General features: G+C 41.2%; 1 protein-coding gene across 2 annotated transcripts in view; it reads right to left on the reverse strand.

Moving 5' to 3' along the window:
- Positions 1-2,091: 2,091 nt before the first annotated feature.
- MEGF10 (multiple EGF like domains 10) overlaps positions 2,092-15,697 on the reverse strand; it is a 174,671-nt gene continuing 161,065 nt past the window's right edge. For both annotated transcript variants that reach the window (XM_070465081.1, XM_070465082.1), the window contains exons 21-25: positions 14,695-14,816; positions 12,996-13,119; positions 6,432-6,476; positions 4,988-5,194; positions 2,092-3,484 (exon numbers count right to left, since the gene is read on the reverse strand). In XM_070465081.1, the coding sequence (XP_070321182.1) occupies positions 3,306-3,484; positions 4,988-5,194; positions 6,432-6,476; positions 12,996-13,119; positions 14,695-14,816 (677 nt within the window). In that variant the 3' untranslated portion in view covers positions 2,092-3,305. The remainder of the gene's footprint in view (positions 3,485-4,987; positions 5,195-6,431; positions 6,477-12,995; positions 13,120-14,694; positions 14,817-15,697) is intronic.

Raw genomic sequence — 15,697 nt, forward strand, 5'->3', positions numbered from 1 at the left:
CCACAGAGATAATGAAAACACATTAAGCTCCCTTTCAACATTACTGCTGTAGCATAGGAGAGAACTTAATATCAAACATTGTAAATAATTATGAAATATCCTTTATCATATAATTAACTACAAATAATTTTCTCTGTATTAAAGCAAGCATACAAACTATCATTTGGGCCAGTTTTGATGTACTTATATAGAAATACAAATAGGTTATAAATGTTCTGATACATCAACCTCTAGAGAAAGTATAATAGTTTGGTTGACATCTCTACATGAATGTCAGCTACATGTCACCAAGCTCATTCACTGCTTTGACCACTATAGGATATAGACAAGAGATCATTTTTAAGGTTCCAAATTAACATGGGTTCCCTGGTAGCTAAGATGGTAAAGAGTCTGCCTGCAATGCAGGAGATCTGGGTTAGATCCCTGGGTTGGGAAGATTCCCTGGAGAAGGAAATGGCAATCCACTCCAGTATTCTTGCCTGGAAAATCCCATGGACAAAGGAGCCTAACAGGCTACGGTCCATGGGGTTGCAAAGAGTCGAACACGACCGAGTGACTTCACTTTCAAAGGTCATGAAAACAGATTCACTATGTACAAAGCATAACATTACCATTAAATCAAATTTGATATATCTGAAAAAGCCTAAAACACTGTAATTTCAGGGGAAAAACTGTCAGATTCTTTTGTCTCCAATTCTCATTCTGACAAAAGTGTTTTTACCCAAAGGTATCTTTACCCAAGTCTTTATCAAAGTATCTAGAAATTTTTTACTTTTCAACTAGATCTCTTCAAATATAGTGCGTAGTTTTACAATATCCACAATGCTACGTGTAAGAATTGCCTCCGGTCAAAATGTCGTTTTAGGACACCAGCCATCCTGAGGAGGCGATCTGTCAGAAAGATGGCACAGGGAAGGACACCAGTGCCTTTCTGGACCCGCCTCTGTTTCCTGGGTTTTCTATTTACATTGCTGTTGCCTTGGGACATGAAGCTTTCTTTTTCAAAAATAGGGGAATGAGAAAAAAAAAAAAAGGTGTCTTATCTCCAGGGAGTAATGGGGACTCTCAACTTACCATGGAGCTCTGAAGAGATGAATCTTAGAAGTGGAAAGCTGTCTTCTTTTTTCTAGCCAAAAAGGACTCTTATGTGGTTATGAACCCAATTGTCTCAATTAGATCTCTATTCCCTAGAATCAAGGGCCAACCAGCAGGTCACTGTTGAAATAAATCAATTGTTTCTAAGGTGTGTTCTGGGCAATTCCCATTTCCTTGAATTAACTTTGGAGTTCCCTGAAAGAAACAGCCATCAAAGAAGTATATTTGCTCTCTCATCCCCCTGATCAAACCAACATCAGAGGTGCAGGTGTGTGACATGCAGGCACAGGACACCCCAACCCGGTCACTGGCAAGGACAACGCCTTCTGTGTACTGCTGGCAGAATGGGAGCACAATACGTATTTGTGAATTGACTCACTGATACAGGACACCACGTAGGTTTTCCTGTCTTTAAAAGATGGATGGCCACTGTTTTCTCTTACAAAATTGCTTCCTCATTCAGCTTTCAGCCCTTCTGGGCGCTCAGGCAGGTCAAAGAGAAACTGGTTTCCTTGCATGGAACCGGCATTCTCCTGGGGTAACTCCCTTGGCGTGAAAAATGTTAACTACATTAGGAACACACAAGATGAGCATCTCTTCTGGTTTGCCTGTTACAGGGCACTTTTAAGCCCACTGCAGGGTAATTACTCATAATGCCTCCGTTTACTTTCAGAAGTGTCCCAGCTGGATAACTGATTATATGGTCACCTAACGAAGGTCCTCAGTGAGATCGGTCTGTGGTACTCGCTCACTGACAATGCCCCCCGGTTCCTCTTCCCTTCGGTTTAGCCAAATCTCAGGACCCACAGATCAAGAGGAACTCCATTTTGGAATATTCAAACGCTTCTCCATGTCCATTATAAACCATTTACTTGCTACTATACTATTTTAGTAATGCCCAGTTTTAATGGATTCGATTTATATATCTTCTTCTCTTCCCTCCAAAAGAAACAAGAGAAATGCATTTTTCTGAAGCAAAAAAGAAAAGTGGCCATAACACAAGAAACAATAAACATATAATATTTTTTTTCATTAACAATCCAAACACTACAAAACATAGAATATACAACTTAAAAATGGAAATACAAATTAATGAAAAATGGGGTACATGTCATATTAGCAATGCAAAAGACCAGCTTAAGCATAGTTTCTCTAAATCAACAATTAATAAAAGGAAAGTGCCCTTTTCTCAAATATGCACAAAAATATTTCGGTCACTTCTAGGGAAAAATTAATCAAAATTTTCTGCTAATTCTATATTACAGCATGTATTACTAATGGCTTACAAAACTTAAGCATCATCTTACACCTAACATTTACAACCTTTTCCATTCATTAGACACTCATTCAATCCAATCTGTCAAAAATAAAATTATTTCATTTCTGTATGTATGAAATAATTATTGATATGTTGTGGATCTCAAGTGGTGAATGTGTATGATTGGGACAGTGATCAGAATAACGTCATGGATCTAAAATGGGCCGAGAAACAGAGAAGCATCTCTGTCTGGCACATCTGTGTATTCATTGCTGCAGTAATTCTATTTCTTTTCTAAAGTAATTCTAAATGTACATTTCCTCATCCTACAAAAAAAGTCTAAAGTTTTCATATGTAAATTTGCTCTGCACCTCTAGAGTTTATTCGGAGTCTGTCCAGTAATGTCACTTGACAGAATGTTTCCTGCTGGGTTCCTGTTGTCCTTACTATAATGAGTCCCGCTAAAAAAAGCTGAACAATAAGGACTCACTGAGATGGCCCTTTTCTTCTATGTATTGAACATGTGACACTTCAATGAAGTAAATTTCATGGTAAAATGCACAATCCTAGGTATAACTCTATGATGCAAATGAGAAAGAAAATATTTAAGTTTTAATTTTTCAAGCAACACCACCAACATCCGCTGCAACCCGTGTCTCTGAAAGAGTCCTGCACGGTCATGCTTTTAGCCAAGACTTTACAGTAAGTCATGCTTCATGGATGCAGGTCTAATACTAACAAAAATGGGAAATCACATTGATATCTCCTTCTGAGCCACCTGTATAAGAAGGACCTATGGTCAGTTAGCCTCAGCTTTGAGCTTTCTGGTTCATGTCCAACAACTGCCTATGAAGTAGATTGACATTCACATAGGGTGGCAAACTTGAGGATGGAGAAGAACCGAACTGCAGTTCTGGGGAGGGGTCCAGTGGCTACCCAGTGGTCTTTGGTGTCATTCACTGCTGCTGCTGCTGCTGCCACCATCCTCTTGCTTGGGGGACGATGAACTGTCTCGGACTGGCAACAGGTCATAATGGCAAGGGATGTGACTGTTCTTTGGGAGGTCATATGGATCCTGGGTGCGATGCCCATTATTGCTGAATATTCCTTGGACAACACTCACTGTAGGTTCTGTGACAACCAGGGACACATTAATTGATAATGGAAATTTTAAAAATATACAATATGGCATTTCATGCAAGTATCAAACACACCAGAGGAATGTTCATAGAAATATAAGGAAGTATTTTAAAAATCAAACAATCCTTGTATAACCCCATAGAGGTGACTACTCTGTGGCTGGTAACCCACTGACACTTACACACGATGTTGAGAACAAAGGGTGACTGTGTGGTTGGGATGAAGACATCAAGGGAATATAAAGAAACCCTGGACATGAATCACTGTCTGCAAAACCTGGGAGAGAATCTAGTCTGAGCCCATTCCTGTGCAGGAAACAACAAGGTCCTTTGGCAATCACTTGATTCATGGAAACGTGTAACAAGTTCACAGCTTTAGGATTCAGGACTCAGGCTTTCAGCTGCGTTCCCATCTCACAGTGGTGGGCTTAGGGGACAATTCAAAAGGGAACTGCTGCTCACTTCCAAAAATAAATTTATTTCATCCTGGTTTCCATTTTTCAAAGCTGTCTTAATACTTTAAAAAGAGTTAAGTATCTTTCTGTGACATTTCTATGGCATAAAATGAATGACTAGTGACTAGAGTTAAATAAGTCACTTCATTTACAAGTACAATTGACCTTTGAACAACTCAGGGTTAGGGGTGCTCCACACATAACCCCAAACCACCACAACTGAAAACCATAGTTAATTTTAAAATTGGCCCCACTATTTACCATCTCACATTCTTGGATTGAACCAACAGAAGAGTGAGTAGAAGTGTAGCATTTACTAGTGAAAAAAATCCATGTGTAAGTGGATTCATGTAGTCCCAACCCATGTTGTTCAAGGATCAACTAGAATACAGAATTTTTTTAGGTTCAAATCATAAATACTGGGAAAGATATGGCAAAAGAAAAATGAAAATATAAAGCTCTACTATCTAGCCCAGGATTGCTCTGATATGTTTTAGCTTTCTTCAAATGGATATGCAAGGGGCAATCAAAATAATTCTTATATTAATTGAATTCTTATTAATTTGTATCAGATTCACAGCTGGGAATATTACTGATCTATTAGACAAATATAAAAGTGAAATGTTAAAATTCTGCTAAAAGCATTATATTGGTATAATGGATGCAACCAGGAAATGGAACCATCTGTTTAATCCACTTGAACCATTTGTTTTGGCTAACTCAACATATTAGCTAATATGATACATATGCTGTTCCACATGCGTGCTAAAATATTCACTATGGTTACAAAACAAAAGATGGATAACCAGGGAAGTAAGAAAAAAACCTACTTTTGACTTTTCGAAATAGTATTTTTCCTGGAAAGTTCATTTGACACCAACTAATATGATCACCATAAACACAGGCTGAATTTAAAATACAAATCATTATTTACAATAAAATGTATATGAACTGCAACTACTATATTCTCAAGGACTTTAAAATTGTTTCAAAAGAATATTCTCATTCACTAGATTCTTTCTTTGGTTGAGAAAACTTACCAACTTCATAGACATTCTTGTTGGCAGAGGCTGAGTTATTGATCTCTGCATATGGGGAATCTCTCCGTGCTGGTGACTTCATCTCCACATAACCACACTCTGAGTGTTTGGGAATAAGGACAGGTGGGTCTTTAATAGTGGCGTATGGGTTTTCAGAACTGCTTAGGGAGCAGTTACTTGAATTATATTCAGAATGCTTTCCCAGGTCTGTGAAGAGAGACAGAGGGGTGAAAAGCAAATGCTATTTCATGGGCAACAACATTTATTTTCTTGGCGATTAACTGACTTGGGCAGACTACTTCTTTTTCTTTCCATCTAGTTTTCTATCATTTCTAACAATGAAAAGAATACTATCCGTTCTCCACTTATTTTGGAGAAAATCTTCTATAAAATTACCCATCCACAAAGTAATCATGGCTCCTCTCTAAGATGAGGATCAGTGTAAACATCATGGATTTGATTTCATTTTCCGACTCTTTGTGACCCCATGGACTATACACTCCATGGAATTCTCCAGGCCAGAATACTGGAGTGGGTAACCGTTCTCTTCTCCAGGGGGTCTTCCCAACCCAAGGATCGAACCCAAGTCTCCTACATTGCAGGTGGATTCTTTACCAGCTGAGTCACCAGGAAAGCCCCTTTTATTATCACACTCAAATAAAATTAACTCCATTCTATTTTACTAATAGTCTCTGGATCCTCAAAGGCTTCGGTCAAGCCCTCATATGTTGCTGGCTCCTGGAGCACAAGGAGGTTCTATTTTGATGGTGAGGAAGGCACCTGCGTTGTAAGGCTTCCTTGTAAAACCTCAGGTCTGGGCATATGAAATTATAATTCAAATTCCTCTCAAAAAGCTGGCTTCAGTGAACATGTAACCAGGCTGACCTCTTCCTTTTTTCCCTGCTACTTCCTTCTTCACATTTCTCTCTCTCCATAAGCCATATTGCTTTGAGGGGAATTATGCGTGTTTCCCAGCAAACTGAGATCTTGGTTCCCTAAAACTTCTGTTCTAACAAGATCCACCTACGTTCACACTCGTGTTGGCAGTCAAACCTGGCTGTGTGTTTGCTGGAGTAATTTACCACACTAACTGCCTTCCCAGGTGGCACTAGTGGTAAAGAATTCACCTACCAATGCAGAAGACATAAGAGACGCAGGTTTGATCCCTGGGTCAGGAAGATTCCCTGGAGAAGGGAATGGTAACCCACTCCAGTACTCTTTCCTGGAGCATATCATGGACAGAGGAGCCTGGCAGGCTATCGTCCATGGGGTCACAAAGAGTCAGACACGACTGAAACAACTTAGCATGCACGTACCACAGTAACAATGCTACCTTTTCTCTACAGGGCCAATTTTGCTGGTTTAACAAATTATTTCTGAGATTAAAAAATATTTTAAATTGTGATTCTGATAAATGCATTTCTTCCACAAATTCAGGCAATACCTTTCAAGGATTTTCCCATATAACTTCTGTTGAGTCCAAAAGCGCCTGTGACAAAGGAAGGAAAAAAAACATCCAGTGAGAACTGAAAGGAAGAGGAAAAAAAAAAAAAAGAAAGGAAGAGAAAACCCATCTAATATTCTCAGGTCACTGGAGTATGATGGTTTGGGCACCCACAGTCTCCCCACTGCAGGAAATAACCAACACTGCTGTTTTCCAAACCTTGACACTGGATCACTTGGGCCAGATGTGTCAGTACTTCAGAGTGAACAAAATGTTATGTATTATCCTGAGCATTCTCCTGCCTCTTTCAGTGACTTTGGGAAAGGCTGGTCAATACAGGGCAGACACTGAAGTACCAATGAACCAAGAAAGTTGACTTGATTCAAGGTTGCTCAGTGGAAAGGACACAGCTAGGCAGACTTGAGACAACAGACTGGGACTTCATCACTTGTTAGCTGCATGACTTTACACAAGACGTTCAACTTGCTGAGCCTCAATTTGCTTATCTCTAAAACAGGGAAAACAACAACTCACCTTCTAAGCCTCACAGGGTTGTTGTGAACATAAAGTGAAATAGACCATATGGAAAGGCACTGTAAACACTGAGGTGTCATATGCTGCTGCTAAGTCACGTAGTTGTGTCTGACTCTGTGCGACCCCATAGACGGCAGCCCACCAGGCTCCCCCGTCCCTGGGATTCTCCAGGCGAGAACACTGGAGTGGGTTGCCATTTCCTCTTCCAGTGCATGAAAGTGAAAAGTGAAAGTGAAGTCGCTCAGTCGTTCCCGACTCAGCGACCCCATGGACTGCAGCCCACCAGGCTCCTCCGTCCATGGGATTTCCCAGGCAAGAGTACTAGAGTGGGTTGCCATTGCCTTCTCCAGAGGTGTCATATAGATGAAGGGTATTTCAGTTACTGTAATACTTTTTTAAAAAGTACCTGATTTACAATGTGTCAGTTTTTGTGGTAGAGCAAAGTGATTCAGTTATACATATATTCTTTTCATTATGGGTTATTATAAGATATTGAATATAGTTTCCTCAAGAATCTGCCTGCAATGCAGATGACCCAGGTTCTATCCCTGGGTTGGGAAGATCTCCTGGAGAAGGGAATGGATATCTATCTACTCCAGTATTCTTGCCTGGATAATTCCATGGACAGAGGAGCCTGATAGGCTACAGTCCTTGGAGTCACAAAGAATCAGACATGACTGCATGACTAACATTTGCACTTTCCCTATACAGTAGGGCTTTGTAGTCTATATATAGTAGTTTATATCTGCTAATCCCAGACTCCTAATTTATTCCCCACCCCACCCTCTTCCCCCTTTAGTAACCATAAATTTGTTTTCTATGTCTGTGGGTATATTTCTGTTTTGTAAATAAGTTCATGTGTATCATTTTTACAGATTCCACATCTAAGTGACATCATATGGTATTTGTCTTTACCTGATTGATTTACTTCACATAGTATGATAATCTCTAGTTCCACCCATGTTGCTGAAAATGCATGATTTCATTCTTTTAATGGTGGTATTCCATATGTAGTATATACACATGCATACCACATCTTTATCCATTCATCTGTCGATGGACATTTAAGTCTCTTCCATGTCTTGGCTATTTGAATAGTGCCACTATGAACGTGGGGTGCATGTATCTTTTTGAATTATAGTTTTATCTGGATGTATGTCCAAGAATGGGATTTTTAGATCATGTGTGCATGCATATGTGCACAGTTGCTTCAGCCATGTCTGACTCTTTGTGACTCCACGGACTGTATCCCATCAGACTCCTCTGACCATGGGATTTCACAGGTAAGAATACTGGAGTGGGTTGCCATGTCCTTCTCCAGGGCATTCTTCCCAACCAAGGGGTTTAACCCACATCTCCTGTATTGGCAGGCAGATTCTTTACCACTGAGCCACTGGGGAAGCCCTGTTAGACCATATGGTAGTTCTACTTTTAGTTTTTTAAGGAACTTCCATACTGCTTTCCATAGTGGCTGCACCAATCAATTACTGTGATACTTCATGTGTCACAACACCCTCAGCTGCAGTCTATCTGTAAGCATTCCAGGGTATCTACAATTATTCTTTAATAGACTGTCATGGATTTAGGTTAAAAACAAGAAAGTAAAGTGGTAACTTGTGATGAATATCAAATTAACTATGAGAAGGGTAAGGAAATTATTTCCCTGCGTGGCATGTCTGTGCATAATTTTCTTAGAGTGATATTAAACTCAAGTTCAGAGGGTGATATTCCCTGGGGATACACATTTGTGGAGAAAGAGGGAGGCTCCTTGAAGAGAGAGTATGTGTCTACTGTCAATTGTTAGAGGACAGGAAACAGGGATGTTTCCTCTCTCAGGTACACTCTCTTGAGCCTGGTATGTGAAGTCTAGCCAGGCAGGCTCCCAGATGGTGGGAAAGGCATTCAGTTTTCCAGGAAGACAGGATAAAAGGATGCATAGTGAAGGATTCACCTTACAATAAAGAGATCTGGCCTTTGCCCTTGGTTCCTGAGAGGTGATCTCTAAGTCCTTGGAATGTCCTGCCCAATATGAGTGTTTCTTTTACCTGGAGGCCTGGACAGTCTAACAAAGTGATTTATATGAGGGGGTTGAGCTACTTGGTATCAGCTCACCCTCCAGATGGACTGAAGACTAAAGTCAACCAGATGGACAGTCAACCATGTCTCTGTGACCAAATCCTAGACACCGACGCTGAAGTGAGCTTCCCTGGTTGGTGACACTGTGCACTGTCACACACTGTTGCTAGGAAAAGTTAGCACTTTCTATGATTCCACTGGAAAAGGACAGCTGGAAGTCTCACACTGTGAACTTTTCTGGACTCAGCCCCCTGTGTGATTTTAATCTGTATCCTTCTGCTGTGATAAACTGTAACCATGAGTGTAACAGCTTTTACTGAGTTCTGTCTTTATAGTAAATTATAGATCCCACGGGCAGTCTTGACCGTCAAATTTGTAGTTGGTATCAGAAGTGAGGCTGCTCTTAGGGATTCCTGGACTTATTAAAGTGACTCCATGAAGACGCCACTCCAGTGGCGGCTATGGCCTGAGAGCAGCCTAATCAAGGAAGTCTATACTACCCTTCGCCTAATTCTCTTGGCCACCTCCTAGCTGTGGCAAAGTCTTTTAAAACGTCCATCTTGATCTTAGCTGTGCAAGGTCTAGCCTTCCCCAAGGGATGAAAGCAACATGGGGTGGATAACAACTTAGGGAATAAGAGTGGGGCTATGAGATTAGCCATGCTTGGCAGATTCCCTCTCCTCTGCCCTGGTTGATCAGGGCGCAGTTTTAACAAGGGAGCAAGTGGGCTTTCTCATAAACACCCATCTGTCTCAGTCTCTGAACAGGTGTTTGCAAATGCTCGAATTAATCTACTTCATACAATAAGCCAGAACATGATCCTTATCTCTATGTTTTTGTGTTTTTGCTGTTCAGTTGTGTCTGACTCTTTGCAACTCCATGGAGTGCAGCACGCCAGCCTACTCTGTCCTCCAACATCTCCTGGAGTTTGCTTAAATTCATGTCCATTGAGTCGGTGAAGCTATCCAATCATTTTATTCTCTGCTGCCCCCTTCTCCTGCCTTCAATCTTTCCCAATATCAGGGTCTTTTCCAGTGAGTCAGCTCTTTGCATCAGGTGGCCAAAGTATTAGAGCTTTAGCTTCAGCAACAGTCCTTCCAATGAATATTCAGGAATGACTTCCTTTGGGATTAACTGGTTGGATCTCCTTGTAGCCCAAAGGAATCTCTAGAGTCTTCTCCAGCACCACAATTCAAAAGCATCAGTTCTTCAGCACTCAGCCTTCTTTTTGGTCCAACTCTCACATTTGTACATGACTGCTGGAATAACCGTAGCTTTAACTATACAGACCTTGAGCAGTAAAGGAATGTCTCTGCTTTTTAATACTCTGTCTAGGTTTGCCATAGCTTTTCTTCTAAGGAGCAAGGGTCATTTAAGTTCATGACTACAGAGACAATTTGCAGTGTTTTAGGAGCCCAAGATAATCAAATCTGTCACTGTTTCCATTTTCTCCCCTTCTATTTGCCATGAAGTGATGGGACTGGATCTCTATTTTACAGATGAACAAATCAGTCTTGAGAGGGTGACGGCAAGTTTCATACCACAGAACCAGGAATGATTTCAGGGCCTTTGTGTCAAATTCTGGGCTCTTTCAGACAGCATCACAACTTTTCCATCATTTAAAACACTACACACTTCATTATCCATAATGAGCCATATTCTGTTCTTTGTAAGAGAAGACTTTTTCTATGCCAGAACTTCACAGGGATATTAAATGCAGAATTACTTTTGGATGGGAACAAACCAAGGAGATCCAGAATTTCCAATGAAGATTTTATGTTCCTAATAATCAGTCCCTTGGGTCTCACTGAGACAGAAAGCAGAGAAATTTATATGTGACCATTACAGTGACTGTGTATTCTGGAATCAGGACAAACTCCATTAAGTGGAGATGGAATGAGAGAACTTTTCCCTCATTAGTGCTGGGTGGTATTTTACCAATATCAATTCATGTACTTCTTTGAGCTAGATTATTAACTTCCCTAAACTTAAATGATTTCACCAATAAGTATAATGTAAATCTGGTATATAAATAATTTTGCTGTAAGTGTATAGAAGTACACATCCTATTGATAATGTTAGTGAAGAATTCAGATAAAAGCTAAGAATTTGAACTTATTTTCTATTTCCACAATTACAGGGGATTCCAGAGCCCACACATGGTTCCTGAAAGTGGCTTATATGAATTGACATCTAAGGTGTTCACAGAAGGATCAGAGAGGGAGTGGGCAGAAGACCAACTATGAAACCCAGTTTTACCATCTTCCTTCCACGAAATCTTAGACAAGAGTTAACCTGTTTCTTCCTTTATAAAACAAGATTTGTGGAAGGGCCCACACAGCGGGGGCCAGGGGGGAGCAGTGTGTGCCAGATTTAACAAACAAAAACACAGCAAGTTCAGTTAAATTTGAATTTTAGAGAAACAACAAATAATTTTTTTAATAAGTGTGCCTTGTGTGATACTTGGGATATAATTTTCCAAAAATTATTTGTTTCTTATCTGAAATTCCAAATTAATGGGACTTCCTTCCAACATTATCATTAAATAAATACATATGAAAGGGTTTGCTTTCAATACACAGGAAAGTGCCCATAAGACACTGCACCCATGTTAGTTACTATATGGAGCTCCTCCCTGAGAATAAGAATATACCACACGCTCAATGGTGAGTCACAGCAGTTATTTCAGTGGAGTCAGCCCAGGCCCTCTGCAGGAGGGCCCTGAGGTTAAAATAATTCTTGTCCTCATACAACACTGCTTGTCCTTTCCACTCTCATCCTCTCTCAGGAGGACGGTGGAGCTTTCCAGGAGTCACACCAAGTGTGAGATCACTCTTCATTGGACGCAGAGCAGATATGAAAATTCAGCTGACCTCTATTAAGCCAGATGTTATAAAAGCGTTAAACAGTGGCCATTCTTCTCAGTAATTTTTTTGTGGTTTCATTTTGGAAAAAGTAGTCATTTTTCACAAAAATGTATTTTATATTATCAGTAAATGAGACTGTTGTTATAATCAATAAATTAGTAAATAGCCCTCAGATTTTATTTCTACTATGGCAAATATCAATAAATATAACCCATGTTAGTAGGGACTCTTGGGGATCCTTGATTACTTTAAAAACTTAACTTATTTATTTTAATTGGAAGCTAATTACTTTACAACATTGTGATGGTTTTTGCCATACATCAACATGAATCAGCCATGGGTACTATATTAAAGGGTTCTGATTCCCAGATGTTTGAGGACCTCTGACTCACTATATTCCTCCTGATATCTTCATTTTCTCACCTAAAAGAGGAAAGGGCCTCAAGTAAGGGTATGTCAGCTTGTGTATGCGTGCTAAGTCGCTTCAGTTGTGCCTCACTCTTTGTGACCCTACGGACTGTAGCCCAGCAGGCTCCTCTGTCCATGGGATTTTCCAGCAAGAACACTGGAGTGGGTTGCCATGCCCTCCTCCAGGGGATCTTCCCAACCCAGGGATCGAACCTGTGTAGCAGAGAGCACGGAGAAGCATACATGCTGGAACCAAGCTGACAGGGTTCAAATCCCAGCTCTACCATATAATAGGCATTGAGGACTTGCACAACTTACTTAACCTCATTATGACTCAGCGTCACAACTGTAGCAGGGAGATGATGATGATGATAATGGTACCTACAGCAGTACTTGTGAGCATTGAGTTGATACATGGAGAGGTGGAGTGTAAGCTACACGCAGGCAGTGACCCTTGTCTTTTTATTGATTCCTGGTTCACAGTAAGAACTCAATAAATGTTTAATAAATAAAGCACTTAGGACAGTAAAAGCCCCACACAGGGACTAGGTGTGATGCTATGTCTTTCTTTTTCTGCACATATTTTCAGTAGCTGCTTTGGTGCTGTCATGAATCTCTGAGTGTTTGAAGTGACTACAAGATAACGATGCTGGTGGAGGTTGGGGGGTGGGGAACTTGCCGAGCTCGTTGAGGTAGCCGCCGTGTTTCCAGTCCGCAGGCAGCGTGCCCGTGTAATCTACCACAGGGCCTCTCTTCCCAGGATTCACATTTTTCAGATTCACAAACAGCTGATTATTTTTTGACTGTTAAAAATACAAACAACAAAAAGATTTAAAAAAGAAAATACAATATGGCGCAGTGCAGCGTTACCCATCTAGGGAAAGCAAGTCCATGGAGCGTATCAAGGGCTGGTCCTCACATGAGGGTGCACCAGCAGACAGAGGTGACCGCTTCTGAGCTGGTGGGGCTTACAGGCAGCAGGAGCAGGTGCCCCTCAGTGCCAACCATTCCCTCCATCACCTTACTTCTTTGTTTTAAGTTGTTGCTCCGTGCCAATTAGGCCTCACTTGGATTTACATGCATAGAACTCTGAACTGAAAAAAAAACCAATTTCTGAGCCTTCCCATCAAACACTGTAAAATCATCTATGAGTCATTCTTAGCAGTTTTCTTAGCTATAAGCATGAAGATAAGATGAGCAACTTTGCTCCCTCCCTGAATGGGAATGAGAACAAATGGTATGATACACACCAAAGTCTCTGGAGAATATGAAGTGCTATTTAACTATGAAAGTGAAAGTGAAGTTGCACAGTCGTGTCCAGCTCTTTGCAACCCCGTGGACTGTAGCCCGCCAGGCTCCTCTGTATGGGATTCTCCAGGCAAGAATACTGGAGTGGGTTGCCATTTCCTTCTCCAGGGGATCAACCCAACCCAGGGATCGAACCGGGTCTCCTGCCTTGCAGGCAGATGCTTTATCCTCTGAGCCACCAGGGAAGCCCTATTTAACCATGAGGTAATATAATTAAAATCTAGCTGCATTAATTTAATTGAAACTGAATAATTTAACTAGCTTGGTTTTCTTCTAATAGAGAGCTGGAATTAGACAACAGAGATCGAAAATATAACTCGAGCACAGTTGGAAGGGAGAAATGTTTGGGATTTCAGAGCACTCTGGAAGAGGCCTGATGGTGAGCTGGAAGCGTCCAGAGGAGCCGCTCCAGCTTCTAGACAGCCCTGGGCTTCCAACCTCTCTGGGCCTCTGTAAAATGGGGTAATCACTCAAGTCATAGGATTGGTATAAAGATTAAACAAATTTATATTTGTAAAATGATTAGAAATGCCTGGCATATAGTACTAGGTTGTTTTTTTGGTAACTTTTTACCCACAAAACTGCAATTTCATACGGTTCAATCAAAATAAATAAATGCATATTATTATTGTTGTCATCACCCAAGTACAGGTGGTCAGGAAAAGGCACCAGAAGGTGATCACAAAAGACAAATCTGCCAGTTTTACCCAGGCCAGAGTCTGCTACAGGTCTGCTATGAGACATTATTTTAAAACCACACGCCATATTAGAAACATTTTCCAAAAAAGTGCAACGGAAACTGTACAAGTTGCAGAGACAGAGAGACTGACTCACCTCGCTGCAGCCTCAGTCACAAGCTATGTTTGGAAGTGACCTAAGTTCCCCATTACTTAGGGCTTTTTTGTCAGTAAACTTGAGATCCTAATACACACCCACGGGATTGTTTGGAGGAATAAATGAGATAATTGATGTACGTATGTGGAATGGCAGCTGGCCAACCGCAGCCCTCAGGCACGCCTGTTCCTTGCTCTTCCCCGCCCGCCTCAGCGACCTGGACCATCTCCTCTCACCTTGGCGATCCTGTCCCTGTTGTTGACGTGAGGGGATGCGGCACACTGCGTGAGCGTGTGGTAACTGGGATTGGTGAAGTAATGGCTGTTAGCATTTCCACCGCTGCCGTGAGGAAGGGTTTCTGACAACAAAGAAGGAAACGGTTAAGATGGCAGGCTCCTTAAACGTTGTGGGAAAGAGGGGAGCGAAGCAACAAGAACAAATGTTTGGACAGATTCCAGATCACAAGCGGGCAGAATCCCCTCCTGCCTGGCATGTTCAGCAAAGCCTGTGGAAGTGGCAGGCGCCTGCCCTTCCAACCTCCTCCTGGAAAAGTCTGAAAGCATCCACCAACAACTGCTCTCAGCTCTGGGGCTTGTACAAGCTGGGAAGGCATTGCTTTGAAGCTCCTTCCACTATAACTTTCTCCTCTGTGTTTAAACACTTGAGCTCTTGACACAATATTCTTTCTTTCTATTTCTCTATCTACTTATCAGTCAATCAGTCTACCTACCTACCTATCCATCCATCCATCCATCCATCATCTAACTGTGCCGGGTTTTAGTTGTGGCATGTAGGATCTAGTTCTCTGATCAGGGATTGAAGTCAGGACCCCTGCATTGGGAGCATGGAGTCTTAGCCACTGGACCACCAGGGAAGTCCAGACAATACTCTGCACTAGAAATGCACCACTAAGTAAATCAGCTACTTTATGGATTCCCCCAGAATCACTTTATTTATAAACCTGAAACCCTTCACTGATTGCCCCCAAATTAATAAATACCTTAAATTTGCAAATTCTTCACTTATACAAATCTTCTGAAGAGTGAATGCATCACTTAAAAATTTACTTTTATGGGGTCTTGTGACAAAAAGGAAGATTCAGGGGTTTAATTAAAGAGCAGCCTTGGTTCTTGCTAATCCCCCCAAACTGTTTATGTAACTTGGTTGCCATGTGGCTAATGATGTACATGGACTTCAGGACAGGCTGGAGGGTACCTGGGAAGAACCCAAGGCCAAAGA

Source organism: Odocoileus virginianus, chromosome 3, assembly GCF_023699985.2.
Source record: "Odocoileus virginianus isolate 20LAN1187 ecotype Illinois chromosome 3, Ovbor_1.2, whole genome shotgun sequence".
NCBI lineage: Eukaryota > Metazoa > Chordata > Mammalia > Artiodactyla > Cervidae > Odocoileus > Odocoileus virginianus.